Source organism: Wickerhamomyces ciferrii, contig 00040 (genome assembly GCF_000313485.1).
Source record: "Wickerhamomyces ciferrii WGS project CAIF00000000 data, strain NRRL Y-1031 F-60-10, contig 00040, whole genome shotgun sequence".
NCBI classification, from domain to species: Eukaryota; Fungi; Ascomycota; class Saccharomycetes; order Phaffomycetales; family Wickerhamomycetaceae; genus Hansenula; species Hansenula ciferrii.
In genome coordinates, this window is record NW_011887700.1 from 104,731 (window position 1) to 132,538 (window position 27,808).

The 27,808-nt window shown below is 31.4% G+C and overlaps 19 protein-coding genes across 19 annotated transcripts; 9 read left to right on the forward strand and 10 right to left on the reverse strand.

Moving 5' to 3' along the window:
* Positions 1–1,578: 1,578 nt before the first annotated feature.
* Positions 1,579–2,664, forward strand: BN7_1834 (uncharacterized protein; the record flags this gene model as incomplete). The annotated part of the gene is made up of 1 exon (XM_011277529.1): positions 1,579–2,664. The coding sequence occupies one exon, from the start codon at positions 1,579–1,581 to the stop codon at positions 2,662–2,664; it is 1,086 nt and encodes a 361-aa protein (XP_011275831.1).
* A 663-nt stretch (positions 2,665–3,327) lies between these two features.
* Positions 3,328–4,953, reverse strand: RRP9 (ribosomal RNA-processing protein RRP9; the record flags this gene model as incomplete). The annotated part of the gene is made up of 1 exon (XM_011277530.1): positions 3,328–4,953. One exon carries the CDS (start codon positions 4,951–4,953, stop codon positions 3,328–3,330), a length of 1,626 nt encoding a protein of 541 aa, XP_011275832.1.
* A 395-nt stretch (positions 4,954–5,348) lies between these two features.
* On the reverse strand, positions 5,349–6,268 carry BN7_1836 (uncharacterized protein; the record flags this gene model as incomplete). Its single annotated transcript, XM_011277531.1, has 2 exons — positions 5,349–5,611; positions 5,818–6,268. The coding sequence occupies 2 exons, from the start codon at positions 6,266–6,268 to the stop codon at positions 5,349–5,351; spliced, it is 714 nt and encodes a 237-aa protein (XP_011275833.1).
* A 236-nt stretch (positions 6,269–6,504) lies between these two features.
* Positions 6,505–9,048, forward strand: CTF4 (chromatin-binding protein CTF4; the record flags this gene model as incomplete). Its single annotated transcript, XM_011277532.1, has 1 exon — positions 6,505–9,048. One exon carries the CDS (start codon positions 6,505–6,507, stop codon positions 9,046–9,048), a length of 2,544 nt encoding a protein of 847 aa, XP_011275834.1.
* A 174-nt stretch (positions 9,049–9,222) lies between these two features.
* Positions 9,223–9,738, reverse strand: BN7_1838 (NADH-ubiquinone oxidoreductase 20.8 kDa subunit; the record flags this gene model as incomplete). The annotated part of the gene is made up of 1 exon (XM_011277533.1): positions 9,223–9,738. The coding sequence occupies one exon, from the start codon at positions 9,736–9,738 to the stop codon at positions 9,223–9,225; it is 516 nt and encodes a 171-aa protein (XP_011275835.1).
* A 288-nt stretch (positions 9,739–10,026) lies between these two features.
* Positions 10,027–11,526, forward strand: NUP57 (FG-nucleoporin NUP57; the record flags this gene model as incomplete). Its single annotated transcript, XM_011277534.1, has 1 exon — positions 10,027–11,526. The coding sequence occupies one exon, from the start codon at positions 10,027–10,029 to the stop codon at positions 11,524–11,526; it is 1,500 nt and encodes a 499-aa protein (XP_011275836.1).
* Positions 11,527–11,651: 125 nt separating this feature from the next.
* On the reverse strand, positions 11,652–12,206 carry BN7_1840 (uncharacterized protein; the record flags this gene model as incomplete). The annotated part of the gene is made up of 1 exon (XM_011277535.1): positions 11,652–12,206. One exon carries the CDS (start codon positions 12,204–12,206, stop codon positions 11,652–11,654), a length of 555 nt encoding a protein of 184 aa, XP_011275837.1.
* Positions 12,207–12,391: 185 nt separating this feature from the next.
* Positions 12,392–13,888, forward strand: BN7_1841 (uncharacterized protein; the record flags this gene model as incomplete). The annotated part of the gene is made up of 1 exon (XM_011277536.1): positions 12,392–13,888. The coding sequence occupies one exon, from the start codon at positions 12,392–12,394 to the stop codon at positions 13,886–13,888; it is 1,497 nt and encodes a 498-aa protein (XP_011275838.1).
* A 653-nt stretch (positions 13,889–14,541) lies between these two features.
* SPN1 (transcription factor SPN1) lies at positions 14,542–15,834 on the forward strand (the record flags this gene model as incomplete). The annotated part of the gene is made up of 1 exon (XM_011277537.1): positions 14,542–15,834. The coding sequence occupies one exon, from the start codon at positions 14,542–14,544 to the stop codon at positions 15,832–15,834; it is 1,293 nt and encodes a 430-aa protein (XP_011275839.1).
* Positions 15,835–16,091: 257 nt separating this feature from the next.
* On the reverse strand, positions 16,092–16,869 carry RPS23B (40S ribosomal protein uS12; the record flags this gene model as incomplete). Its single annotated transcript, XM_011277538.1, has 2 exons — positions 16,092–16,464; positions 16,805–16,869. The coding sequence occupies 2 exons, from the start codon at positions 16,867–16,869 to the stop codon at positions 16,092–16,094; spliced, it is 438 nt and encodes a 145-aa protein (XP_011275840.1).
* A 457-nt stretch (positions 16,870–17,326) lies between these two features.
* BN7_1844 (uncharacterized protein) lies at positions 17,327–18,658 on the forward strand (the record flags this gene model as incomplete). Its single annotated transcript, XM_011277539.1, has 1 exon — positions 17,327–18,658. One exon carries the CDS (start codon positions 17,327–17,329, stop codon positions 18,656–18,658), a length of 1,332 nt encoding a protein of 443 aa, XP_011275841.1.
* Positions 18,659–18,693: 35 nt separating this feature from the next.
* Positions 18,694–19,623, reverse strand: ANT1 (Ant1p; the record flags this gene model as incomplete). The annotated part of the gene is made up of 1 exon (XM_011277540.1): positions 18,694–19,623. One exon carries the CDS (start codon positions 19,621–19,623, stop codon positions 18,694–18,696), a length of 930 nt encoding a protein of 309 aa, XP_011275842.1.
* A 352-nt stretch (positions 19,624–19,975) lies between these two features.
* NAT3 (peptide alpha-N-acetyltransferase complex B subunit NAT3) lies at positions 19,976–20,617 on the reverse strand (the record flags this gene model as incomplete). The annotated part of the gene is made up of 1 exon (XM_011277541.1): positions 19,976–20,617. One exon carries the CDS (start codon positions 20,615–20,617, stop codon positions 19,976–19,978), a length of 642 nt encoding a protein of 213 aa, XP_011275843.1.
* A 105-nt stretch (positions 20,618–20,722) lies between these two features.
* On the forward strand, positions 20,723–21,653 carry SCD6 (Scd6p; the record flags this gene model as incomplete). Its single annotated transcript, XM_011277542.1, has 2 exons — positions 20,723–20,796; positions 20,864–21,653. The coding sequence occupies 2 exons, from the start codon at positions 20,723–20,725 to the stop codon at positions 21,651–21,653; spliced, it is 864 nt and encodes a 287-aa protein (XP_011275844.1).
* A 195-nt stretch (positions 21,654–21,848) lies between these two features.
* Positions 21,849–22,196, reverse strand: BN7_1848 (uncharacterized protein; the record flags this gene model as incomplete). Its single annotated transcript, XM_011277543.1, has 1 exon — positions 21,849–22,196. One exon carries the CDS (start codon positions 22,194–22,196, stop codon positions 21,849–21,851), a length of 348 nt encoding a protein of 115 aa, XP_011275845.1.
* A 380-nt stretch (positions 22,197–22,576) lies between these two features.
* Positions 22,577–23,035, reverse strand: BN7_1849 (uncharacterized protein; the record flags this gene model as incomplete). Its single annotated transcript, XM_011277544.1, has 1 exon — positions 22,577–23,035. One exon carries the CDS (start codon positions 23,033–23,035, stop codon positions 22,577–22,579), a length of 459 nt encoding a protein of 152 aa, XP_011275846.1.
* Positions 23,036–24,721: 1,686 nt separating this feature from the next.
* On the forward strand, positions 24,722–25,687 carry RPB3 (DNA-directed RNA polymerase II core subunit RPB3; the record flags this gene model as incomplete). Its single annotated transcript, XM_011277545.1, has 1 exon — positions 24,722–25,687. The coding sequence occupies one exon, from the start codon at positions 24,722–24,724 to the stop codon at positions 25,685–25,687; it is 966 nt and encodes a 321-aa protein (XP_011275847.1).
* A 95-nt stretch (positions 25,688–25,782) lies between these two features.
* HIS6 (1-(5-phosphoribosyl)-5- ((5-phosphoribosylamino)methylideneamino)imidazole-4-carboxamide isomerase HIS6) lies at positions 25,783–26,595 on the reverse strand (the record flags this gene model as incomplete). The annotated part of the gene is made up of 1 exon (XM_011277546.1): positions 25,783–26,595. One exon carries the CDS (start codon positions 26,593–26,595, stop codon positions 25,783–25,785), a length of 813 nt encoding a protein of 270 aa, XP_011275848.1.
* A 200-nt stretch (positions 26,596–26,795) lies between these two features.
* Positions 26,796–27,767, forward strand: FAF1 (Faf1p; the record flags this gene model as incomplete). Its single annotated transcript, XM_011277547.1, has 1 exon — positions 26,796–27,767. The coding sequence occupies one exon, from the start codon at positions 26,796–26,798 to the stop codon at positions 27,765–27,767; it is 972 nt and encodes a 323-aa protein (XP_011275849.1).
* Between the last annotated feature and the right edge of the window lie 41 nt (positions 27,768–27,808).

Genomic DNA, 27,808 nt, shown 5'->3' on the forward strand with positions numbered 1-27,808 from the left:
GTTGTTCAAATAAGTTTATGGATTTGCAATTGAAGTATAATCAATTGAAATGCCTTGAAAGCTGAAAACTAGGAAATGTGATGTTATATATAGTCTTAAATTTTGGACAACCAATTAATGAACGATTAAAATTTAAAAGCCTTTCAATTCAGCTGCCATTATTCAGGTTCCAAAAAATTTATCAAATTCTACCATGCAATATATGGAGTTGTATAAAGTTTAGCTACATACTTCGTAGTACGTAGAACATATAACTCAATTATATATAGATCAATTAATCATAGATTTGAAACTTCGAGTATAATTCATGAAAATCTGATCAAAGAGCCAAGATTCAGAAGTCAACTTTCAAGAGTATCAATTTTCAAGTATCAAGGCATCAAGGCCACGAATGTACGATGAATCCTGTGTCCTGTCCAAAAGCTATGATTCTCTAGCCGTAACTTGTCTCTTCGTCTTTTCCAACAAGTACCCAAGAATTTGGTGAAAATTCCAAACTTGAAGATTTCCGTAGCCCAAGATTCCAAACTTTGAAACTCTTCTTCTCTTGACACACGAGCGCATTAGTCACAACAAAGAGACAGGAGTGGAATCAGGAGTCGTAGTGATGCCAGAACCTAAAAGTAGCTAATATTAATCAGTTCCCAGTTCGTGTTAAATTGTAGCTGTACCATTATGGAATAAACCATTTACCATCAAAAACAATGAGTATAAAAGATACGACGTAATACGTACCCAGAAAGCCAGGAACTTGGAAGTTACAACTTACAAAGAAAAAAGTTTTCCAACATGCATAAGAATATGAAGAGTTGTTATGGTGATCAATTTGTATTTTGAGGGAAACCAGAACTCTACAGTTTCGATTTACAGGGTATTGATCAGATCCAACCTCAAACAACATTTCGCACTAAAAATCTGAGAGATCTGACCAGTGACGACTTCTATAAAATAAAAACAAGTAACCAAAATTAAGGTTTAAGATAATTAAAAAACATATTAAGATATATCTTCGTGCCACCTTCTTATATGTACTTTTCTAATTATTTAAAAAATGACTATCAGACTTCACTGTTCAGTACAGCATTAACCCAGTGTTAACGAACTATCTGGTTTGGGTTGCGCGCTTTACCCCTTCGAGCGAGAATGCTGAAGTTTTGGGAGTTTTTGATGCGCGTTGATGTATCTCAGATGCAATATCATCACCATAACAACATTTAGCAGTCACTTGTGTTTACAGAATTCCCGTTTGGGTTCCCGAATGTAAACAACCTTGTTTCCACACATTTTTGAAAGCCATCCATTCTCTGATGAATTCTTAATAAAAACCTTTGAGAATTCTCTTTCATCACATTTTTAATATTTCGTTACCAAATTTTCGAATTTATATAACAATTTCAAACCATAACTTTTAACACACACTCCAGTCATTCATTTATATCAGTTCAGAGTGTTCTATTCAAGCTACTTCACATTCGTTTAAATCAACAAAGAATTCATTCAATTTTTTGATCAAGAATACATACAAAGCTATACTACCACAATTACAATTTACAAAATTTATCAAGTTAAACTATTAAGATGCAATTCAAAAATACTATCATTCCATTAGCTTTAGCTTCTGTTGCTTTAGCTCAATCACCAGAACCAACCACCACTTATACCTCAACAATCTGGACCACCCAAACTACTGATGTCAGCAGTTCTTCAGACTCTCTTTCTCCAGTTAACAGAGAAGTCTCATCATCATCATCATCATCATCATCTTCATCATCAGATGACTCAAACGCTTCAGCTTCATCTGCATCTGTTCAATCAGCATCAGAAGCTTCAGCATCAGCAGCTTCAGAGTACTCTGCTTCATTATCAAGTGTTTCAGCAGCTTCAGCTTCAGGTTTAGCAGCTTCCCAAGCTTCAGAAGCATCAGCAGAATCTCAAGCTTCATTCTACTCAGCTCAATCCGCTGCCTCAGCATCATCAGAAGCTGCTTATGAAGCTTCTTCAGTTTCAGCCCAAGCAGCTTATCAATCTTCTCAATCAGCTGTTTCAAGTGCTTCAGAAGCTTCAGCAGATGCAGCCGAAGCCTCAGCTTCCTCAGCTTCATCCGTCTCAGCTGCTTCAGCTGCTTCAGTCTCTTCAGCTTCAGCTGCTAACGTTTCAATTGCTTCAGTTTCATCAGCTTCAGTTGCTAACGTTTCAATTGCTTCAGTTTCATCAGCTTCTGTTGCAAATGTTTCAATCGCTTCAGTTTCAGCAGCTTCAGCTTCAGCTGCATCAGCTGCTATTGATAGAGCTATTGCATCTTCATCAGCAGAAGCTGCTGCCTCAATCTCTATTGCATCAGAATCATCAGCAGAAGTTGCTGCCTCAATCGCTGCTGCTGCCTCAGAATCATCAGTTTTAGCTGCTCAAACATCAGAATCCTCATCAGAATCCTCATCAGCTCCATTATCATCTTCATCATCATCTAAACCATCATTATCAGCTGCTAATGGTTTAATTGCCGTTGCTTCAGATTCATCAAATTCATCAACTTCAGCTGTTTCTGCTAGCTCAACTGCTTTGAACGGTACATCTTCATCTTCTAAAGCTTTAGGTGCTCAACAAGCTGTTCCAGCTGCTTTCACTGTCGGTATGATGGGTTTGATCTTAGGTTCATTAATCTAATGAAATTAAAGAGAGATATTAATTTATCTATTCTTACAGATAATACCACTATTTTTTTTTTAATCAACAATTTTTTATTAATTAATCACAGCTAATTTTTTCCCAAAGTATTCTTGTGGTGTCTTTCTTTTTTTTAATTGATGATATTATTATTTTTTATTGTTCACTTATGAACTCCTGAGTGTTATTTTGTGTTATATCATGTGTCATATTACATGGATATCAAATGCTTATATTATTTCTTCTTTTTTGTTTCAGGGTCAAATATTTCAGATGCTGTTCATTCTACTGCTTTTTAATTCGTGTTCTACTGGCTGAAGATTGTTTCCACCCAATTATAGTTATTATATTGATTTATTTATATCATTTTTTTGTGTTAAGAGTCTTTACATTTTAATGATGGTCAACTGTTATTTGTGTCGAGTATTTTTATATTTATTTTTACCAGGTGTTTATTGATTTTTTTAATGACTTGTGCTTTTTATATGTTTAGTTTTTAATGGACAACTTAATTTTATCCTTAAATGATTAGGCGTAATTCATTATTGAATATTATGTTACGGAAATCAACCATTAAAAGATGCAAAATTTTAATCTATTATGTTTTATTGTACACTAATTTGGAATGTTTTCACTTCCATGCTTTATTTTTTGATTTTAATTTCAATTTTTAAGAATCTGTTGATCAATAACAACAGAATATATACTATTACGAGCTCCAGATCCGGCATCTATCCAGCGACCTAATCTATGCTCTTTTGATAATGCTGCAATGACTCTAAAGCTTTCTTGATTGTTATTACCATATTCTGCAACATCAATTCTTGTAACAACCCCACGGGCATTTGGCAATTCACCTAATAAAGAAAATGATCTTAATTTTTCATCTAATTTCCATACTTTCAATTTACCATTCCATGAACCCGATATGAAGACATTAGAATATGGGATTGCATGAATTGATGTGATCCAGTATGGTTGTGCTTCAGGTATTTGTAAATCTCTTTTTTGAGCATCACTTTCAGCTGATGCTTGTTCTGATGTAAACTCTGGTAAGACTCCATGAGCTAAATGCTGTATATGTAATGGCTTCTTTTTAGCTAATGACCACAATGATATACTACCATTATCAGAGCCTGTAACAAAATGTGAATCATCAATCATAGAAACACAATCTATACTACCTTCTGAGTAAAATTTTTCATCGTCTATATCCATTAAATCATCTTCACCATCCTTCTTCTTTTTCTTCTTTTTTTCAAATTCACCACCTCTAAATGTTAATCTGGTTTCATCTGCAATTTTCCATAACATTGCTGTACGATCTCTAGAACCAACAGTAACACAACGTTCTTGTCCCAATGCTGAAATATCAACAACATGATCTTGATGACCATATAAGATTTCTAGTTGAGCAAATTGATTGATACTATAACTTCTGACTTTTAAATCAGCACATGAAGCATATAATTGATCAGATCCTCTACGGAAAGTTAAACCTAAAACTTCACCACGACGATCACGGGTATCTAAAGCTCTTAATGGAGCTAATGATTCTGTACTCCAAACCATTAATCTTTTATCTCTACCACCTGTAACGACATACTTCCCATCAGGACTTGCTGCTACTGTTAAAATTTCATCACAGTGTCCATTGTTTTTTGGTTCATTTGAAATTTCTGTAAATCTTTTACCACCTCTTGTATGTTTAACTCTTTGTGGTTTTCTTTTGAAATCTTTGATATCCCATTTAATTAGCTCCATATCTTTAGAAACTGTGTATGCGTTTGGGAATCGTACTGAAAGACCAGTTAAAGCTTTTGATCCCACTCTTGTTATTGTTGGTTTGATATCAGAAAGTAACAAATTATCGGCGATGAATCTGTAGACATGACCTTTGGTTTCAGCAACATCTTCTCTCAATCTTTTAGCAATAATATCATTATCTAAATCTTGCGCATCAAATTCATAATCTTCAGTTTCCTGTTTTAAGTTATCAAGATATTGTTTAGCTAAACGACGACGTTTATCTGCTGCACTTTCTTGACCAAATTCTTCTTCACTATCCACATCTTCACTATCATCTTCTGGATTTTCCTTAGCGTCGTCATATGAAACATTTCCTTGTTCATCATCACTATCACTTATACCAGAGATTTCTTCATCAGCAAGTTCTTCAGCTGTAGGTTTTGATTTCTTATTAGATTTAGTTGTAGTAGATGTATTTCTATTGTTTCTTGTTCTCTTTTTTCTCGACTTTGGATCGGATAAGAATGGATCACCAGCCATGATTGTTTGATTATGAAAGTCTTTAGTTCTTTAAATCAAGTAAATCACTAATTTATATTTCATGCACTTCTGAGCTTATACACTATAAATTTTTTTTGAAATAAAATATCATCGCTTATGTCAGCACATTGATGCGGTTACCCGCGAGTAGAAATGTGCCGGGAACCAAAAATGGTGATGAAGTTGATGAAGTTGATGGAGTTAATTGAGTTCTACGATGCTTCAGGGAAGTTTTCAATGTCGGTTGACGATATAATATTTAGTTTTAAAGGTACACACATTACGTGATTTGCTCAAACGAACATAAATGGGGTCCAATCTAATTTTTTCATTGGGAAATATACAGAAAATGAATGTACCTCTTGACATTTTATCATGATCTAGATCTTCCGTACTTATGTCTTAGTACTATTTTCTCTGAGAACTTTTACAGCATCAGCTTCATCTCCTATAATAGAGTATATACCCAAGATCTCAGCAACATCCTTGTAGGAGCTTGTCTCAGGCCGTATGTTTCTTAAGAATTCATCTAAAACACCTTTGAACTCATATCTCAGGACATTAACTTTTTCTGATTTGTTAGCAACAAACTGATAGCTGGGGAGTGAAGTGAATAATTGGTGAATTGTGAGATATAATGATGTTAACTGTTTCAAAACTTCAATTTGAATACTGGTTAATTGTTGTTAGTAAAAAGCGTCTTGGAAATTGTTAACTTGGTATACGTACAAGTCCTTGTTTTCGTTTAGCAAAAGTTCAAATTTATTAATGAAGTCCTCTAAAAGCAGCATGTGTTTAGCATGTTTCTATCGAATGTTAATTTCAGAAATTCTTGAAGTCCCTATTCAATATTGGGTTATATACTCACCTTCAATTCTTGTAATTTTTTCAAGTTATCCACAGAAGATTCAACGTAAGATTTTGATTCATCAAGTCTATTGTTCTCATCAGCCAATTTCTTCTGATATTTGGTCACATCTACTCTTAATTTATCCACTAAATTTTCACCACCTTCTAATGATTTTCCAAGATTTATAAAATCAAAATAATCGTTATTAACTAAATTGAATAGCTCTTGATCAAGATCTTTCAGCAAAGAGTTCAGTTCCGACTGTAAGTCTTCTAATGAAGTAAATCTATAATGCTCATACAAGAATTGATCCACATTAAACTTGACATCATTGATTCTTAGTATTGATTGTGCTGGATTGGAAGGATCAATCTGTAAATCGTTTTGGAATGTTTCTCTGGTAATTCTTTTTGGAAATGGAAACTGCTCATCCTCAATTCCAAGCTCCTCTTCAAAAGTAGCCATATTTCACAAATTCAAAAAAAGCTTTCAAACACTTGGAAGTAATGGTTCTTTGTACTTTCAAAGTGACAAATATTACTTTTGTAAAGTTTCGAGATTCTTTGAACTGAAAATAATAGTGGCCAGAACCAAGAAATATCATACGCGCCAAAAGCGAATAAATTAAAAGTTCACTGACGCGTTGTTTTGACATTTGATCTTTAATACTCATAGTAAAGAGCTAAGATATCCAGGTAAAGATGGTGGATCCAGAAGTGAGAAATGTTTACTCTTCAGGAGGGATCACATATGTTGCTTATACAGCTAACGGGAAGAATCTTATTGTTGCAGGCTCAAATGGTTTAATCAGAAACTATAAAGTTGGAGATGATGAATCAGAACCAAGTACTTGGGATATTTTGGATGAGATCACAGATTTACAAGTGTGTGGAAATGACAAAGCTGCTGTCTCTTCAAAGATTGGTGAAGTTGAAACTTATTCCCTTGATGAAAATAAGACAGTTGGTAAAGTGATTAGAAGCTCTTTACCTGTTAGAGGTATTGTCTTTACACATAAAGGTTCTATGATTGCAGCTGCAGGTGATGATGTTGAAGTTCAAATAGCTGACTTATCCAATAGTTCACGTGTTATCAAATTGAAAACACCAGATCAAGTTCATGATGTTTCTTATAATCCAAATATAGATGCAATTGCATTATCATTATCAAATGGTGAAATTCAGATTTATTCATTAACTTCAGAAGAGCCAAAGTTTATTGCCACAATTAAAGAAGAAATACCCAAATTGATATATCAAGATAATGACGACGATGACGAAGAAGAAGAAGCTGAAGATAATATCATTACAGCAAGACTGGAATGGAACCCAGACGGTGATCATTTTGCAGTTCCATCAAGTACAAAAGAAATCAAAGTCTTTTCAAGATCCAGTGATTTCAAAGAATCTTATTCATTTCCAAGATCTCATACCAAAAATCTTTCAGATTTGAAATGGTCCCCAGGTGGTGAATTCTTAGCATCTGGTGATATTGGTAATCATTTAATTATATGGGATGCCGAAACAAGAGAACCTGTTTTAGAGGAAAAATTAGAAAACAAAATCAACAACTTATCATGGGGTAAAAATGAAAGTGATAACTCATATAATTTAGCAGTTGGTTCAGACAATGGTGACATTTTTATTTTCCAAAGTGTTATTAAGGTAAAATCTACTCAGAATACTAAAAAGACATTAAGACCACCATCTTCAGCAATAGCAGACATAGAAGCTGAATTGGATTTATCAGATAACGAAAGTGAAAATGAAGAAGAGGGTGCAGATGATATCAACTCTCAAACAGCATTAACTGACAACGAAGAAGAAAATGATGATAGAAATGGCATTCAAGGAAGAGACTTTGATGATGATGGATTCATCGATGATGATGGATTTGTTGTTGATGATGATGGGAATGGTTATATTATTCCAACGGCTAGAAAACCAGATTACGAAGATCGTCAAAGTGTGGAACCACAAAGAAAAAGATCAAAACCCTCATCATTTATTGGTGCTAAAAAGTATAGAATTAAACCATATTCACAAGGTTGTACACCATATATTTCAGATAGAAGATATTTAACAATCAATTCGATTGGTTATGTGTCGACAGTCAAACAAGATTCACATTCATCAATAACAGTTTCGTTTTTCGATGCTTCAATTCATAGAGAATATCATTTTGATGATTTATACGGTTATGATTTAGCTTCTTTACATCCAGATGGGATTTTATTAGGTAACTCTGGGTCAGATTCGAATTCATCAAGAATCTTATTCAGACCACATGAAAATGCTAATGATTCATGGGAAAAATTAATTCCAACTAGTAAAGGTGAAATTATAACATCTGTATCATTAAGTGAATCTATAATTATAGTTTGTACATCATTCGGATACATTAGAAGTTATTCCTTATTTGGATTATCAGTTGGATTACAAAAATCTGCACCAATCTTAGCATCTGCAGTTAATACAAATTATATGTTCACAATTTCACTTGCAAATAATAATCAATTAATTTATAACTTACAAAATCTTGATGGTCAATATTTACAAAGAGATTTAACATTACCTTTGGATTTACAAAATGATTCTGATTTATTAAAAGGTATATTTTTCAATTCTTATGGTGATCCAGTTATAACAGGAAATGATGGTGTTGTTTTATTATTGGCAAAGTGGCGTACTCCGTTACAAGCAACTTGGATTCCAATTATGGACTCTAATGAAACAATTAAAGAAGCTGGTGGTGTTGGTGATTTAAATGTCTGGCCATTGGGTTTACACGGTGATAATTTAAATTGTATTTTAGTTAGAGGTACACAATATCCAACATATCCATTACCATTACCATCAGAACTAGAGATTAAATTACCAATCCATGCTACTAGAGTATCGGATGATGATAATGCAGAGAATAAGGCCGAGGAGTTATTCTTGAGATCCAGAACAATGGGGGAATTATTAGGTGAAACTTTAACTAATGATGGTGAAATTTATGAAGATGATAATCAAAGATTGACTGATTATGCAATTAGTCATGACAGAGCTGTTTTACAACTCTTTGGGTTTGCATGTCAAGAAGGTAAGAATGGTAAAGCATTCCGTTTATCTAAAGAAATTAAACAAGATCATGGGTTAGCTGCATGTAATAAGATTGCAGAAAGAATGGGACTTGTATCTCTAGCAAAACGTATTACACAACTTCGAGAACAAAGAATGGCAGCAGAAGAAGAATTGTGAGTTAAAGTATAATAATTTGTGTATTTATAATAAATAATATTGGCATTTTGGTTTGATATAGTAGACCAAAACATGAATAAATAATGAATAAATAAAATAAATAAGTTAATAAATAAACGCACTAATTAATAGTACTAAGTGGCACTTTTAAAATCGCAGTAAATAACAATGATCTCAAATTTTCCCTTCCTTTTCAGCCTTTTCATAAGCAAGTTCTTGAGGCATATATGTGTAAATTGGTTTATACATTGGATTTTTCTTCAAATGAACTTGTTCACCTTCAGCATCAGGGATATGTTTATCTAATTTCAAATTATCAAATACACATTTTCTCAATAATGTTTCAGCTTTTCTGCATTCAAAATACTCCATATTGTGTTCATTCATACATGTATAATGTAATTTAAAACTTTCAGCACAATGCGCATTGATATCTTTGATCACAGATGATGCACATCTTGTCACTCTTCTACCTTCCTTCAAGCAATCAATTTCACCCTTACCTTGAGCTTCTTCTTTACACAAGATAAAATCATCATTATAAGGCTTACATCTAGCTCCAATAAAATAAGCAGCAGAATACAATGGACCTGAAGTAGCACCAACTTCATCCACCTGAGGAATGTCCTTAGGCATAGGAGTAGGGTCCACGGAGAGCTTATAGTTCAATGAAGGTTCTTGTTCAGACATTTTGGATATGAATGTTCTCTTTTAGTTCTCTTTCAGCTCTTTGTTTCATTGATTACTGGTGAAGTTCTTCTTTGAGAGTCAATTCCCCATAAAAACAAGAAGCGCGGTGAAGAAAATTACAATACCAAACCCGGAAACTCTATAGATTCCTAATTAGGAAGTCAACGATCCTGATGTTTTTTTTTTGATAATTTGAAAATCAACTTCACGTTAAAATTGTATGGAATTGAGCAGATCAACAGCTTCAAACAACTGGTTGACTGGTTCAATTGACACATTATAGGAGAAATGTTTGGCTCAGGATCAGGTGGTTTCTCTTTTGGAGGTGCTAGCAACAGCGGTGCCAGTGCAGGCTCTACAGGTGGTTCAAAATCTGGGTTCAGCTTTGGATCGAATAACAATAACAATGCTACAAGTGGTACTTCAACAACCGGTGGTGGGTTTTCATTTGGAGCTGGTGCTAACAACTCAACAGCTCCTAAGCCAGCTACTGGAGGGGGATTGTTTGGGGGCTCAAGTACAACAAACACAGGATCTACAGGTGGTGGTCTGTTTGGATCAAATAATAATACAACTTCACAACCTGCTGGAACAACTGGTGGTGGTCTTTTTGGGTCTAATAACAATACCACAGCTCAACCATCAACAGGTGGTGGATTATTTGGTTCTAAACCAGCAACTACAACACCTCCATCTTCAGGAGGTGGATTATTTGGATCCAATAATACTACAGCTCAACCTTCTACAGGGGGTGGTCTATTTGGTAACAACAATAACAATACACAACAACAACAATCAAGTGGTGGATTGTTTGGAAGTAATAATCAACAACAACAACAACCAAGTGGTGGATTATTTGGAAATAACAATCAACAACAACAAACACAACAACAACCGGCTCAATCATCACAACCATCATTCGCTTGGTCCCAACCTTCTACAGCTAATCAAACAACATTACCTCAACAACAACAACCATTATCATTTACATCAAATACTCAACAAGACTCACAAATCAATTCAAATTATACCGCAAATATCCAAGAACAATTAACCAAAATTAAAAATTCATGGAATCCAACATCACAGCAAGCAAGTTTACAAACTTTTTTTTACAACGCAGTTCCAGAAAATCAATCTGCATTATATACAAAACCAGTTAATGAAAATGATGAATGGGATAAAGCTTATGCTAATAGACCAAGTACTAATTCTATACCAGTTAGAGCTGTTGGTTTTGAAGATTTACAAAAAAGATCTCAAACTCAAATAAATCATGTTGCACAAGCAAGAGTTATATTACAACAAATTAGTGAAAAAAATAAAATGTTGAGTGATAAACATGATTTAGATACCGCATCAAGAATCATATCAGCAAAGGCAAGACATACAAGAATATCTAAAAGAATTTTAAGATTAGTTTCTGCATTAGCAGTCTTAAAATCAAAAGGTTATCAATTATCACCAAATGAAGAAAAATTAATTCAAAATTTCCAAGAATTATTAAATAAATCTCAAGATCCTTCAGGATTAGGTAAAAGTAATGAACTATGGGCAAGATTAGCTGTGTTAAAAGAAAAAGCTAAGAGTTTGAATGATCAATTAGACAATACTTTAGGAATTCAAAAATTAGATTCAAATAATGTTGATGATATTAATGATAGTGAACAAAAACAAAATCAAATTTTAAAAATTGCTCAAGTTTTACAACAACAACAAAATGGTATTAAATATTTATCAGAAATAATTGAAAATGATGAAGAAATTGTTTCAAAATTGTTGAAATAGATTAGATGAACAATCTTGAAAGTGTATAATATTTACAAATGTCATAATTTAATGTATAAATAAGATAATTCATGTCATTTTCATTAATAAATAAGTTTCTATAATATGTCAAAAATGACAACATATTAGTCAACCAGATCTACCCTGACTCTCAAAGGTATTGAATTAGCTGCCTTCATTTGAACATATTCACTCATATAACCTTCAGTAGTTAACATATTTGCCACAAAAAATGGCTCATCTCTAGTAGCTGAACTAACTTCAACATCAGTGGGTAAAGGTTTAAATTTTTTCAATTTGATTTCATTTGCTCTTTGATTTTTAGACATTGATTTATCATCAAATTGATAAACTGGATCAATTTTATCAATTTCACCATTTTGTAAAGATTCATAATCTTTCAATAATGGTATACCAACTATACTATTCAAATCATCAATTAAATTCTCCTTTTCCAATGCCATTGTCTCTAGACCTTTTAAATCATCCAGTGTATATATCACCATTGATCTAGCTCCATGATGTCTGAACCCCGCGGGACTTGTATGATCATGCCACCAAGTTACTTTACCTAGTCTAGAGAATTGGTTATATATGTAACGGGCTTCTTGTTGAGAGTTCAAAGGTTTGACAAAATTGATAAAAGCTGCAATGCTTGGTTTGATGATCCGCGTGGACATTGGAGATGAAGAGCTGTAGATTTGAGTGATGGTTGAAGTTCTTGAGTTTTGGTGATGATTTATGTGATCTAACGGTTTGGTGATCTTATATTTATTTAATTTTTGTTTTGAAAATTAGATTCTGATACGTATTTGAAAACATCAACAAAAACACAACGAAAAACTACAGAATCAAAGAATATGAGATGTTCAATAAGCTATTGTTCTTTTGCATATCGTCATTGGTGATTGCCATATATTGGCAATACCCACAAAATGAAACAAATCCAGAAGTCATTACAACTCCATATCAAGATTTACCAATAACGGTTAAAGCTAAATTGGATCAACTTCAACCAGGTTATGACCCGAGAAGATTTGGGCTTGAAATATTAAATTACCTCCAGGAATCTAGTGAACCAATACCATTTGATTGGAATGATGTTATAGATCGTGGCAATAAGACTGGATTGGGGATTTATTATATGGATAAGTTTAATATTGAACAAATTGTATTATTGCATAAGCAGATTCATCAATTCTCAACAAAAGAAGGTATAGAAGATCAATTACCGAGATTAGATGATGAAAATGTATCAATTTCTAATACAATTAGTGGTTTCTTTGCAAATGAAGAACAATTGGAAATAGAATATGATTATCATTACTTGAATTCAACAGATTTTAAATTCAAGTTATCACCACCTTTAACTGGAAATTCCACAAAATTTAGATATTTCAAAGAGGCTTCATTATTACAAGAGCCTAACCTAGCACATTATGATCTTCGGTTTTATAAAGGTAGGTTGTCATCAATTGATAGAATTTCAATACTTCATAGAATAATTAGATCATGGTTTAGTTTTACAAATCAATTGAAATTGAATACATGGATTGCTCATGGTTCATTATTAGGATACTATTTCAATGGATTAATGCTGCCATGGGATGATGATTTAGATGTTCAAATTACAGCTAAATCATTTGAAAAATTGTTACAATGTAATCAAAGTATGGTTATTGATTATAATGATGAAATAAATTTAGGAAAATATATTATTGATATAAATCCATGGTATGGAGTTCGTAACAAAGAATCAGATAATAAAATTGACGCAAGATTTATTGACGTTGAAAGTGGACTTTATATTGATATAACTACGTTAAGTATTGATCAAATTAAACTTGAAAACTTTGATAATGATAAAGATGGGTTAATTGAAATGTATAAAGTATTCAATTCAAATTTTGATTATTCAACAATGACACAAATTGAAAAAGCGATTGAAGAAATTGAATTAGATTTCAACGTTAGTTCTGAAAATCAAGATTTAGTTTTTTGTAAAGATTATCATATATATAAGATTGATGAATTGAATCCATTGATACCAACAAATTTTGAAGGATCAATTGGTTATGTACCAAATCAAATTCAAGATTTACTATTAAGAGAATATAAAAGGAAAAGTCTTTATCAATTTGAATATAAAACTTATATATTTGATAAATTCCAAAGAATTTGGAAACATTCATTTCAACAATATGAAATTAATTCACAAATGATGAATTTTATAAAACATCATGAATCAATAAGACAAGGTATTATTAAAAGAAGTGAATTTTTCAAATCAGATTTAATTGAATTTCCAAGTTTTAGAGTAGAACCATGGTTAAGAACATTTATTTTACAGAATATCAATTAGCATCAAGCATTCATAAAATAGTCATTAGCATAGAATAGATTTGATATATACAATAAAATTCCTGATTTTCACAATAGCAATTTAAATTTATATGTAAATGATTTGTCTTGATTTGTATAAAAGCCGAAAGTAACGTTGATTGAAAATGCTTATTGCAATGAAAAATGTAATCAATAACCAGCAATCATCACCACCATCATGAGATCATCAAACTTATTTGAATTGTTTATGAACAAAATTGATCAAGATTGGAGTAACCCATAATGCAGCAGCGATATAAACTGAAGTGGCAACAACAGTGTTTGTTTGAGCTTGATGAGCTTTTTTTTCTTCTTCACTTAATGGTTGACCTCCACCGTACATTGTGTCTATAGTGTTTATTTGTGTTTTGAAGTTATTGATCTAAAGTTGATGGCTTTGATTTGTTGAATAATAGTTTTGAAATGCTTATAATATTGAAAGATTTCGATGAAAAAACAAGAAAACGGGTAAAAATCGCGAACGACTTTTCTTCTCTGTGGAATCGATAATGAGCGCGAATTAAAGTGAAAGTAGTAAATATAAAACAACTCAAATCAAGACAACTTTTGATACTTTTGAGTAGTTCTAGGTTGTTGACTTGTTATCATTTGCCATAGACTGTCCATTGGAAAATGACTGACGAAGAGAGAAATGCTGCTGCAGCGCAAGAAACCACACATGATGTCCAGGATAATGTTGATGCTAGTGTGTTGAATGAAGATGATGAAGATGAATATCCAAAAGAAGGAAATCAAGTTGATCAAGAACCTCAAGAAACCCCTGAAGAGACCAATATCGAGCATGAAGACAGAGAAGGTGAAGAAGGTGAAGAAGAAATACCGGAACAAGATACAAATGAAGTTGATTATCAAGATTTAAGTAGTTTGAAAGCTCGTAAACGTTCAAATGCTCCTCAATCAGGATCAAGAGAAACAAGTACAACTCCTGGTGGTCAATCACAATCACAAAATCAATTAGATGATTCAAGAAGTTTCCAATATAACGATGATTATGATGAAGATCAACGTCCTGTTGATTTTAGAGAAGTTGATGCAGCAACTAAAAGACGTCAAGAATTAGAAGCAAAATTAGATAGAGCTTTGAAAAAACCAAAAATGAAAAGAAGAAAAGGTGAAGAAGATTTAACAAATGATGAAGATGAATTGATTCAAATCTTGAAGAATCAAATGGATGAAGCTGCTAAGAAAGATGTTGAATTGAATGAAAATAATCAAGGTATTGCAATAAATAAAATTCAATTATTACCAAAAGTTACAGATATTTTATCAAAAGCAAATTTAGCTGAAGTTATATTGGATAATAATCTTTTAGCTGAAGTTAGACAATGGTTAGAACCTTTACCTGATGCTTCATTACCTTCATATGAAATTCAGAAGACTTTATTTGCTGCATTATTAAAATTACCAATTAGTACAAATCATTTAAGAGAATCAGGTATTGGTAAAGTTTTATTATTTTATCAAAAATCTAAAAGAGTTGAACCAAAAATTAAAAGAGTTGCAGATAAATTAATTTCAGATTGGACAAGACCAATTATTGGTGCATCAGATAATTATCGTGATAAACAATTCCATTCAATTGATTATGATGCTCAAAGACATCGTAAAAAATTAAAACATAGTGCAGATAAAGTTCATATTAAAGAAAGTGAAAAATCTATATATGAACAACAAGCTGCAAGAAGAGGTAGAGCAGCAGCACCAGTACCAACAGTTTCAGATTATAGATATGCACCAAAATCAAGATTGGATCGTAGTGGAGCTCAAGCAATTCAACAAGCTGGTGTTGGTACTACATTAAATAGAGATGATCAATTCAAGAGAATTAATCAAAGATTAACTGGTAGAAAAGGTAAAGTTGGTGGTAAGAAAAGTGGTGTTAGTATTGATAAAGAAAAACTATGAATTGAATGAAAGAAAAGTTTTTATGTTGTATAATAGAATTGAAATGAAATGGATTTTCAGAAAATAGTAGTCATATGTGTGAGCGTAGAACAACTAAAACTTGAAAATATGTCATTCGCTCAAATTACTCTTACTTATTACTACATTATAATTCTAATTAACTCATGTGCATACCTCAATTTCAAAAAATATACATTATTTTACTGTGCAGAAAGGAAAATATATAATATAACATTAAAAGATAAAATCCAATAAATCTATGATCTTGGTTTTTCTTTCTTTTCTTTCCATAAAGCTAATAATGAAACACCAGAAACTTTAACAACTTTGAATCTAACACCTGGAATATCACCCTTAGCTTTACCTTTTCTACCAAAACCAGCTAATAAAACTTCATCATTTTCATCAACATAGTTTAAACAACCATCGTTTGGAACGAAAGCAGTAACTCTTTTACCGTTTTTAATTAATTGAACACGAACACATTTTCTGATAGCAGAGTTTGGTTGTTTTGATTCAATACCAATTTTTTCTAAAACAATACCTTTAGCGTGAGATGAACCACCGAATGGAGATGATTTGAAAGCGGTACCCAATAATCTGGATTTATATTTTTGTTCAGCCCAACGGCTATAATAAGTAGTTAGTATATATGATCATAAAAATGGATTCAATATTGTTTGAATAGGGGATCTGTTTTCTTGTATCTTGATGTTTTTTTCATGTTATTATGGTGAAAATTAAGAAATGTCTTGAATTGAAAACTTCGATTTGAAATTTGATCATTTCATAAAATTGTAAAACTCATTGTGATTAATTGTAATGATAATACTTGATAATTCTTTGATATTTCATATAATCTTTAGATATATTGCTTTAAATATTCATTGAAAATTTCACCAATTATAAAAGTCACTTCCCACTCCCTATTCAAAAAAACAACATAGACTATATTATGATAAAGACTTACTTGTTTCTTCTGTGGACACGTAATTTTCTAGCGGAGTTCAATCCTCTTGGTTTACCTTTACCCATGTTGATATGATTTGTGTTGTCTTCTTTAATATAACAGTTGGTTTGTTTAAAGTTAAAGATTGAAAAAAGATTTTTATGTTGAGGATTGTGGGAAGTCAGGATTTCGCGAAGGTACACACAACTAAGAATTTTTCCACTATATTACTGGGGATTACGTCAGCAACAGGCCATGTTTTGTTTCGCGGTGCGCGCTGTTTAAAAATTCGCTGTTGCTGGGAATTTGGGAGGGGGACGTATGGTGTTTGGGTGTGTGGGTTATTAAAGGGGATAAATGTGACTGTGGGTATTTTTGATCAAGTGGTGTGCTGGTGTGATAAAGGGTTAGGTGCCCTAGAGCTAAGACATGTGATCTGAACGAGAGTTCCATCAGGGCTCTGTTGATCGTTTTGATTTTCAATGGTATAAACATATGGTTTGATCAATTGATAATAAGGTATTCACTTGTTACCAGCAAGAAATGTCTACTACAGAACTACTCATTGCAGACTATCTCAAGAGACACGGATTAACATCAACACTTAAACAATTTGAAAATGAAGCAGGTTTTACTCATCAAGATGTCAATTATGAAACTTTAGAAACAATTGTACAAGATAAGATTAAATTTATAGAACATCATGAAATAACACCACAGAAAAAAGTTAATGATTTAGTGGAAAATGCAAATTTATTTTCAAAATTAAGTCTAGATGATGATGTTCATTCAATTAATCCAAAAGAATTAACAGATTTTAAAGCATTAGTTATTCATATATCTCAAGGTGAATTAATTATTCAATCTGAAAAATATAATGTATTAATAATAACTTCAAATGATAAAAGTACAATCATTTGGGATATTTCAAATTCAAAAATTCTTTTCAAATTTTTTGGATTACATCCAAGTGTTGGGAAATGTGCATATCCAATAAATAATTCAAATAAATTTATATCATGTGGTATGGATGGTAAGGCAAAATTATTTAAATTAGAATCATTGGTTGACGAACCAATATTGATTAATGAAGTTCAATTACATAGAAGATTAATAACTGATATCAAAATATGGAAAAATCCAAATAATCAAGATGAATTATATATTTTTTCTATTGGTTGGGATGGATTCTTAAATGCTTCTATAATTAATAATGATGAAATAATTTTAAAATCACAATTTAAATTATTATCAAATCCAACAACATTAGCAATTGGTACTAAAGATCAAAACCCAATAATTTTCATAACAAGATTAGATTCAACTCAATTATTTACATTTACATATAAAAATGATCGATTATGGGAAATTTTAAGAATTTCTTTAAATGATGCTGAATTTTCATCTCATGGATTTACACCAATGTCAATAAGTTTATCTAATGATATTATAACTAATGATACTTTGATTGCAATTGGAACTTCACATATTCCATATATGAGAATAATCATTACCAAAATCCCAGAATTGGAATTAGGAAATATTGATCTTAATCAATCATTAGAACAACAATTATCTTCTGTACCAATAACAAGAGGTCAAATATTAGGAAATTATAACTCGCTAGCACCACAAGATAAATTTTCTCAAAGTTTAATAAATTGGAAATTAAATTCCAAATCAAATATTTGGATTGGTAGTGATGATGGTTGTTTAAAATTATTAAATTTACATAATGGTGAAATTTTATTAAATTTATCAAAAGGTCATAATGGGAATCGTATTAAATCATTTATAAATGTTTTAGAAAATGATAAAGAAGTGTTGTTTACATCTGGTATTGATAAAAAGTTAAATTATTGGTCATCATCATAAAATTATATATATATATATAAATACTTGTGTTATTATTATTTACTTAAAACAATTGATTGTTTACGAACTTTAATCAATGTGAATATAACTTTAAACAATACATTCAATTGATCTTTAAACATAAAGATAAACCCTTGTACAAGAACACCTTTAGTCAATTGAGGTAAAATACCTTTCCATAAAGATTTAAAACCTTCATTTTTAATCAAATATTTTAAAATATTTTGGAAATTTTTTAAATTTTCATCATTTTTATCATCATTTTTTTGTAACATTGCCTTGGAAATAATTAAAGGTTGAGTTATAACAGTTGCCAACATTTTAGATAATACACCTAATAAAAATGATTCATGTGGTGATAAAATTGATTTTTGAGGGAAACAAATAGTTTTAATTCTTTCAAATGATGCATATGTGATTGAAGGATTTATAGTTAATACAAGACTAACTTTTAAACCTCTCCAAAAACCAGTTATACCATCTTCTTTCAAAATGTTTTTTGAAGTTTCCAAGACAGTTGGATTTTTATCAGGTGAAACTTGTTGTCTTGTTGATATAACACTTATTGGAGATGTAAATAATTGACCTAAAGCAGCTGCAACTATACCTAATAATAATTCTTCAGGTGTTGAATTTAATTTATTTAATTTCTTTAGAGTCTTGAATTTTAACCATAATTTACGTACGAATGAATACCAATAAAAATAAGTAAAACTTTGAACTGCAGTACCTAATAAAGAAGATGATAAACCTCTATAAAGACCTGAAATTCCTCTTTTTTGATAAATTTTAATTAAAGCATCCAATGAGTTTTTATAACGTTCTTTCAAAATAGAATCATTTGGATCTTTAGTTAATTCTAATTGAGTTTGAATAACAGTTTTAACAAGATCTAATGGATAAACTATTGTATTTGCAATGATTGAAGCAGAAGCTCCATAGATTGCGGATTCAATATTTGACATGGAAGTGAAGTGTAATGGAATAGTAATATGATAAAGACAAGAACTAATTCAATTCCAGGATAATCACCAATATTTATAAACCTTTCAAATTAATACACAAAACATATTCAAATTACCGATTTCCAATTACAATTTCTCACTCGTTGTTTATTGTTTTAGTAAATTATGAATCTCCAATAATTTTGGTTCGGACCGATGCATACTCGTTTTATCCGAGGATCATAAATTCATAATTTAATATTTTAAAATTATATAAATTAGTTGATTTCCTTTGAATTTATCTTTTCTATTTGTTTATTGATCAAAGTGATAAGTCATCTTCTACAATCATTTCAATAAACAAACACATTCATTAAAAAGTCACTTCATGTGGTAATACCCTATGTTCTCTTCCATCTGATCTAATACTTTTACCTTCATCTCTTCTCATAGCTTTCCTCATATCAAATGCATCTTTATTATCATTTATAGAACTTGTATCTGATGGATATTCATATTCACCACCATAATATCCAACAACTCTTCTAAATACACTATACCCTAATTTTTCATATAAATTCATAGCCAAATGATTATTTGCCTTAACAAATAAATCAATAAAATTAGTTTCATGAGGTGTTGAATCTGTAATATATTCTAAATTTGAACATAAATAACTTGCTAATCCAATTCTTCTATAATAATGGTTTATCGTTACTGCTGTTATATGTGTATGCCATAGATCATTATTACCTTCTGTTTTACCCATCATATATCCTGATAATTGTGTATTATTGACACCATTATATGATCCTATTTCTTCACTTTTGAAAAATAAAGATGGCCATTTAGTTAAATATTCAAAATAAAATCCAATGTTGAAATTTTCTGTTAAAGTATCTAAATTGATTGAATTCAATTGAAATAAATCAGTAGCTTGGAACGGAGTCAATGAAGTCATCTTTGTGTTAAATTGATGTTGATAATAGTTGTTGTTTTTGTTTGTTAATTTCATTAATTTTGAATATTTTAATTGTATTTCCCAAAATGTGTCGTATACCGACTCCCACCAATATTTCCAAAGTAATTAAATTTCAAAACTTGTCTTTTTGGCGTTAATATGAAAACAAAATTAACAAATATCAAGAACAAATATGTCACAATATATTGGGAAAAGCATCTCATTGATCTCTAGTAAAGGGATTCGGTATGTCTTAAATTTATACCTGAGCATTTGATTTGAGTTTACTAACAAATCAAGTTATGTTGGTGTATTGGAAGATGTTAATGGTGAAGAAGCCACTGTTACTTTAAGAAATGTTAAACCATTTGGTACAGAAGGTAGATTAAATGGAACTGGTCCTGAAATCCCACCTTCAAACGATGTCTACCCAGTCGTTGTATTTAGAGGTTCTGATGTTCATGATTTATCAGTATTGGAAGATCCCGTACCAACTCCAACTCAAGCTCCAGTTCAAACTCCAACAAATACAACTAATGTTCCACAACCACAAGCTGCTCCACAAGCTACCCCTGTATCTTCTGAGAATCAAGATGTGAAAGAATCAGATGTTCCTGCTCCTCAACCACAATCAATTCCACAACAACCTCAACAATCTCAACAACATCAACATCAACAATATCAAGGACAAAGACAAAATTATAGAAACAATAGAAATCAAAGATCTAATCAATCACAAGCATTCTATCAAACAAAAGAATTACCAAAAGATGATTTTGATTTTGAATCATCAAATGCAAAATTTGATTCAGAAATTAGAGAAAATTCACAAGATTTATCAAATCCATTACAAAGACCTGATCAATCAACAACCGAAGAAGATCCAGTACCATCTTATGATAAGAAAAAATCATTCTTTGATACTATTTCAAATTCAAATGATGAATCAAGACCTGAAAGAACTTTTAATCAAGGTGGTTATCAAAATAATAATAGAAGAGGTTTTGGTGGTAGAGGTAGAGGAAGAGGTAGAGGTAGAGGACGTGGTAGAGGTGGTTATAGAGGTGGTTCAAATCCAGAATGGGCTTGAATTTGAACGTCTATGATCATTTAGCATTTTATTCCAAAAAGACAAATTGTATACTTATTGCCTCTTAAGAGAAGAAAAAAACATTAGACTAAAACTTTGTTATACTATGAAACTACAAGATACTAAAGCTGTAATTTATATATATATATATATTAATATCGTATCTCATGAATTCTGTTTTATAGTAAAATAACGTTAAACCCTCTTCAATTGTCTTGATTTAAAACCTAAACTTTGAAATAATTGAACTCCATATTCTCTACCACTTCTAGCAACATAACTTAACCAAGGTTTAGCAACAATCAAAATCCCACTCCATATGATACCTTGTAACAATGGCATAATTAAAACATCTTTTAATATCACTTGTATTATAATTCCTGGTGTAATTGGAACTGGACCTTTTGGGTTTTCAAGTTCTTGCTGTTGAATATTTTGTTTTGATAATTTGTTTTGATGTTCTGAATTTGCTTTTGATTGTAAAGAATTGAAGAAAGAAGATTCAAATCTCAAATCAGGGATGGGTATTTGTGTAGCTGACATTCTTTGTTATTATAGTAATTAGGTAATTGTTTTCAATGTTTAATTAATGATACAGATTATAAAGAACATTCAATTCAACTTATTTTTATTGAGATTAACCCGCGAAACTAAACAAATTGGCAAATATATCAAAACAGACTAACAAATACAACTTTGTCACTTTACCTTTAGATTGAAGATGTTACTGAACATTTTGTTTAAAAACTTGAAGATATAATATAATGTCCCATTTAAGTGATTTTCCACTATTGGTTTAGAGTTAGTGGTGTTGGATTTGCTTAAATATTTAGTTCTTTATCAAGAAATTGAATAGCGGTAGTCTGATGAAGCTCTGAACATTATTTCAATGTTCTCATTGTTCAACTCAAACACCAACAAAATCAATTTGACACTTGATTCCCATGATCCTCAGACTTGAACACACACAAATAAATAACTAAACAGAGTACAAATACAGTACAACCAATAAGATCAGTTATTAAACACCATTTAGTATACTTCAATATTTTAGCTCTTTTCTCCAATTTATGAATAGATTCTTGTTGTTGAGTTTCTTCACGTATGCTTTCAGGTGTTTTATATCCTTGTGATTGTTGTGATAAAACTCTCATTCTATCAATAAATGCTCTACGTCTATCTTTTGTGGTTTTAGATGACGATAAGCCATTTGTTGATGGTGGGTTTTCTCTGAAATTTGATAGTAACAGGTGAGCTGGTGTGAAAATTGTTGGATAGTTTAAAGGTGTCTGAGGGTCAGCAAATGGATTTTCAAGTCCATCAACTTGATTAAGATTTGATCCTTCTCTCTCACGTGATTTTTTTCTGTCTTCTTCGTGCATTATAACAATATTATTATTGACTAACTTAATTTGTGAATAATATCTAGAAAGTTTCAAATATACAGAGTTTGATACTTCAAAAATGTTTTATGAGTGATACTCTCTTGTATTTATATAATCATTCGATTAATTCTCATGAATTAGCTCAATTATAAACTATTGTTTGGGCTTTTTTGAGGCATTATATTTGTAATACTTATATAAAGTAAGTGCTCTAATATTGCGAGAATAATATCTTTGGTGAAGGTATACATATGGTATTTTATAGTCTACACATATTTGATATTCTTGGAAGCATAAATCTACAAGCAAAACCTTATGAGAAGAAGTCTTTAGTCCTTTTAATTAAAAGCCTTTTATCTTAGTATAAATGACAAAGAAGTCAAGTCACAATGTGCTTTGAAGTGAGAAAACACATCATTTGAAATATAAACCTTTCACTTTCTTCAACCAATAAAAAATTAGAGCAGCCAGTTCTGTTTAAAAATGTAATCATTGTTGTAGTATCTATCCTTAAATCTCCAATGCCCAACTATATTCAACAAATTCTCAAAGCCTGGGACTGAGCATCGTGGTTGAATTGACGTTCCACAGTGTGTAGCGTTCTATAACAAGTCATCCTTGACATTAAATTTGTGGTCATATAACTTCTAACACCATGAAACTAATAGAAACTAATATTCAGTTACTCTAAAATTGAAATGTCTCAGGTCTTCAAATTCATTTTATATGAACACCTGTAAAAACACTACTAGTCAAAACATTTGATAATTGAAGTATTTGAAGAAACAGTTTAGAACCATATTGATCGTCTAATGAAATTCAGTCATGTGATGGGGTAGTCTGAAGCTTATGAAACCGTTGTTGGTAGACAAAGTCTTGGTGGGAACAAAATAAACAGGCTAGCTTCAAGGTAGACTTGGTAGTAAAAAGACGTAAAAAACAAACATACCTTTATGTGAGCACATGATGGAATTGACGCAATACCCAACTGGAAATCATTGTGGAAGTTTCAACAACAGAAGCAGAAGCACCAGGCTCGAATACTGAAGTGATTAATTGAATAACATAACACATAAATATACCCTGTATTTGAGTAGTTCCATATCAAGATTTCAAATGTGTACAACATAAAGCGAAACCACCCTCAATTCAAAATATAAGATCAATCACCTTAGTCTCGGTATTCACCATAGATCACTTACCACAAATACTGATACATCAATAGTCCTGTTATCATTCTTGCCCTCTATCATCAGCAATTGAACTAAATTCGTACCATTGATCAAAGAAAACTGAAATCCCTCAACACTTACTTTTGTCTTCTTTCAACAATTCCCATACACGAGTAGTGGCGTAGACAACCATTCTATCAACAAAATCTTCTGACAATAACTGATTCAAACATGCATAGACTTTATCAACGTCAAAAGAATTTAGGAACAGTTTTGTCACATTTTATATTTTTATTTGTTTGTCTTTGTACCCCATACAAAAATTCACGGTACACAAAAAGTTATTGACAGGGTAACACTTCGCGAATTAATTTAATGTTTTCGTTGGAATAAATTAGATTGATATACTATGGCGAAATATTTCAAAACATAAATCATTAGGCTTCAATACAAAGGATCAACCACCCTTATTATTGTCTTTCACACAGTTGTCAAAATACTCCATTGAAAAATGAGTGGGCCTTCTATAAATATTAGAAAAACAGCTAGTGATGAAGTGGATTTTGTCCTTTCAAATGTTGATTTGTCATTGGCAAATTCAATTAGAAGAGTGATGATATCAGAAATTCCAACTTTAGCTATAGATTCAGTTGAAATTGAAACAAATACATCCGTGTTGGCTGATGAATTTATTGCACATAGATTAGGTTTGATACCTTTACAAAGTTTAGATGTTGACAAATTATCATATTCAAGGGATTGTACGTGTGATGATTATTGTAATAAATGTTCAGTTGAATTAGAATTAAAAGTTCGTGCTGATCAAGATTCAACTTTAAATGTTTATTCCAAAGATTTGTTTATTGTTTCTCAAAATACCCATTTAAACATTGGTAGTGCAATTATAACAGATCCAGAAGAAAATGGTGTTTTAATTTGTAAATTAAGAAATGAACAAGAGTTATTTATAAGATGCATTGCTAAAAAAGGTATTGCAAAAGAACATGCTAAATGGTCACCATGTGCAGCTATAGGATTTGAATATGATCCATGGAATAAACTAAAACACACAGATTATTGGTATGAAGAAGATATAGATGAAGAATGGCCAAGATCTGAAAATTGTGAATATGAAGATCCACCAAATCCAGAAGAACCTTTTGATTATAAAGCAGAACCAAACAAATACTATATAAATGTTGAAACAGTTGGTTCTTTACCACCAGATCAAGTTGTTTTAAGAGGTCTTAATGAATTACAAAGTAAAGTTGCTGGTATTGTTATGGCATTAGATAAAAGTGATGGTAATAAAACCGCTTACGGTGGTAATCAATCTCAATATGGTGCAGGATCACAGTATAATGCTGGTGTAGGTGATGCATCCAATTATGAACCTCAACCTGGTGCAGGTTATGGTGGTTATGATGCCCAACCAACAGGTGGTTATGGTTATGATCAATATCAAGGAAATTGGTAATCCTAGTGGGAAAAATAAAAAATATGTATACTACAAATTGTAATTTAGAATATGAAAGATGTATCATGATTTGAATGTAGAACTTTTTAGATTTATCAATTTGAATTGTTATTCCAATCAACACAGTCTTGAAACTTAACCAAATTACCCCCAAATATATCTAGAGCACTTCCATATGTCAAATCAACTTTCCCTTTACTTAATTTTTCAACTGTATTTAAATCATTAACATTTTTAGCACCACCAGCATAAGTGATTGGAATATCACACCATTCACTTAGTTTTACAACTAATTCTTCGTCAATACCATTACATAAACCTTCAACATCTGCAGCGTGGACTAAAAACTCATCACAAAAATTGCTTAATTTACTGAAGTTTTCACGATTCAATTCAAAATCTGTTATTGTTTGCCATTTATTTATTGCAACAACCCATTTAACTTCACCATTCTTTTCATCAATTTTTTTTCTACAACTTAAATCAATGACAATTCTTTCTTTTCCTACTTCATTAACTAGCTGGTCTAACCTTTCTTGAGAGAATTGACCATCTGGGAATAACCAACTTGTTACTATAACATGACTAGCACCTTGTTCAATCCAATATTTAGAATTCTCACCATTGATACCACCACCAATTTGCAAAGCGTTTGGCCATGTTCGTAGCGCTTCCAGAGCGGCATTATCATTAGCAGTATTTGACCCTAATTTGATAACATGAGTCCCAGTGACATTGTTTTGTTGATATAAATTGGCATAATATGATGAAGGTTTAGTTGAAACAAAATTTGTTGATAATTTTGATGATGAACTTGTTGGTGTTGTATCGTCTTGGTGTAATGTCCCACCAACTATTTGTTTGACCTGTCCTGAATGGATATCAATGCACCCTCTGAAACGTGTCATCTTTAGAGTATGCAATTGTTCGACGATTGATTAGATCAAGGTTGTCAAGTTGTCGAGATTGAATTATGACTATTGTGAAAAAGCTGTTGAAGTAGTGGCCTTTCAAAAAATCGAGAAAGATAAAAAAAAATTAAAGACATAGAGATGAGCTAGTTGATGAAATGGAATATCGTACATCAACCGCTTAAAGCTACTAGAAGATGAGTGACGATGAAGCTGAATACAAGAGACAGCTAGAAATACAAAGAAAGAACTTTGAAGCTCAATTTGGCTCTCTAGAAGAGTTAGGATATGAAGATAAAACCAAACAATCAGATACAGAATCCAATTTAAGTGATGAAGAAATAGAATCATACAATGAAGATGAATCTGGAAGTGAGGAAGGGGGAAATTATGATAGCGAGGACAGTCATGATGAAGAGGATGATACTGAACTTTCAGAATTCAAAGGCTTCGATGATGATTCAAGATCCCAAGAACCAAAACCAAAAGTTATAAAATTTACTGATCCAACATCATCATCATATACTCAACCAACTAAACAACAAAGAAAGTTATTAAAGAGCGGTAAATCATCACTTGCACCAAAACCAATTCAGTTAACCAAGACCAAACAAAAAAACTTACCAGAAGATTCAGAAAATCTACAAAATGATTTAGAATTACAAAGATTTCTTGATGAATCTCATATTCTTTCAAATTTCCAAAATCAACAATCAGGTGCTGATTTAACATTAGCAACTCTTGATCATGAATCAGGCCCAATTGGTAAAGCTCGTACACATACATTACGTTCTCGTCTTGATAATATTTCAAGTACGAATGGTAATCTTAAAGCCAAATTAGAAAAAATGCCAATGTCAATGCGTAAAGGTATGATTAAATCACATATTAATAAAATTAATAAATTTGAACAAGATGCAAGAGATGGAGGAATTGTTTTATCAAAAGTTAAAAAAGGTGAGTTTAGAAATATTGGTGGTAGATCAGTTACAACTCATGATAGAATTGGTAAAGGTCTTGGTAATAAAAAGAATATTAAACGTAATAAAGGATTATCAATTCAAAGTGTTGGTAAAAGTACAAGAAATGGGTTGGTTATTAGTCAAAGCGAAATTGATAGAATAAATGGACCAAGTAAACAAGGGAACTTTAAAGGGAAAAGAAGATAAGTTTACAACTTTCAATACATAAAGCTAGATATATAAAATGC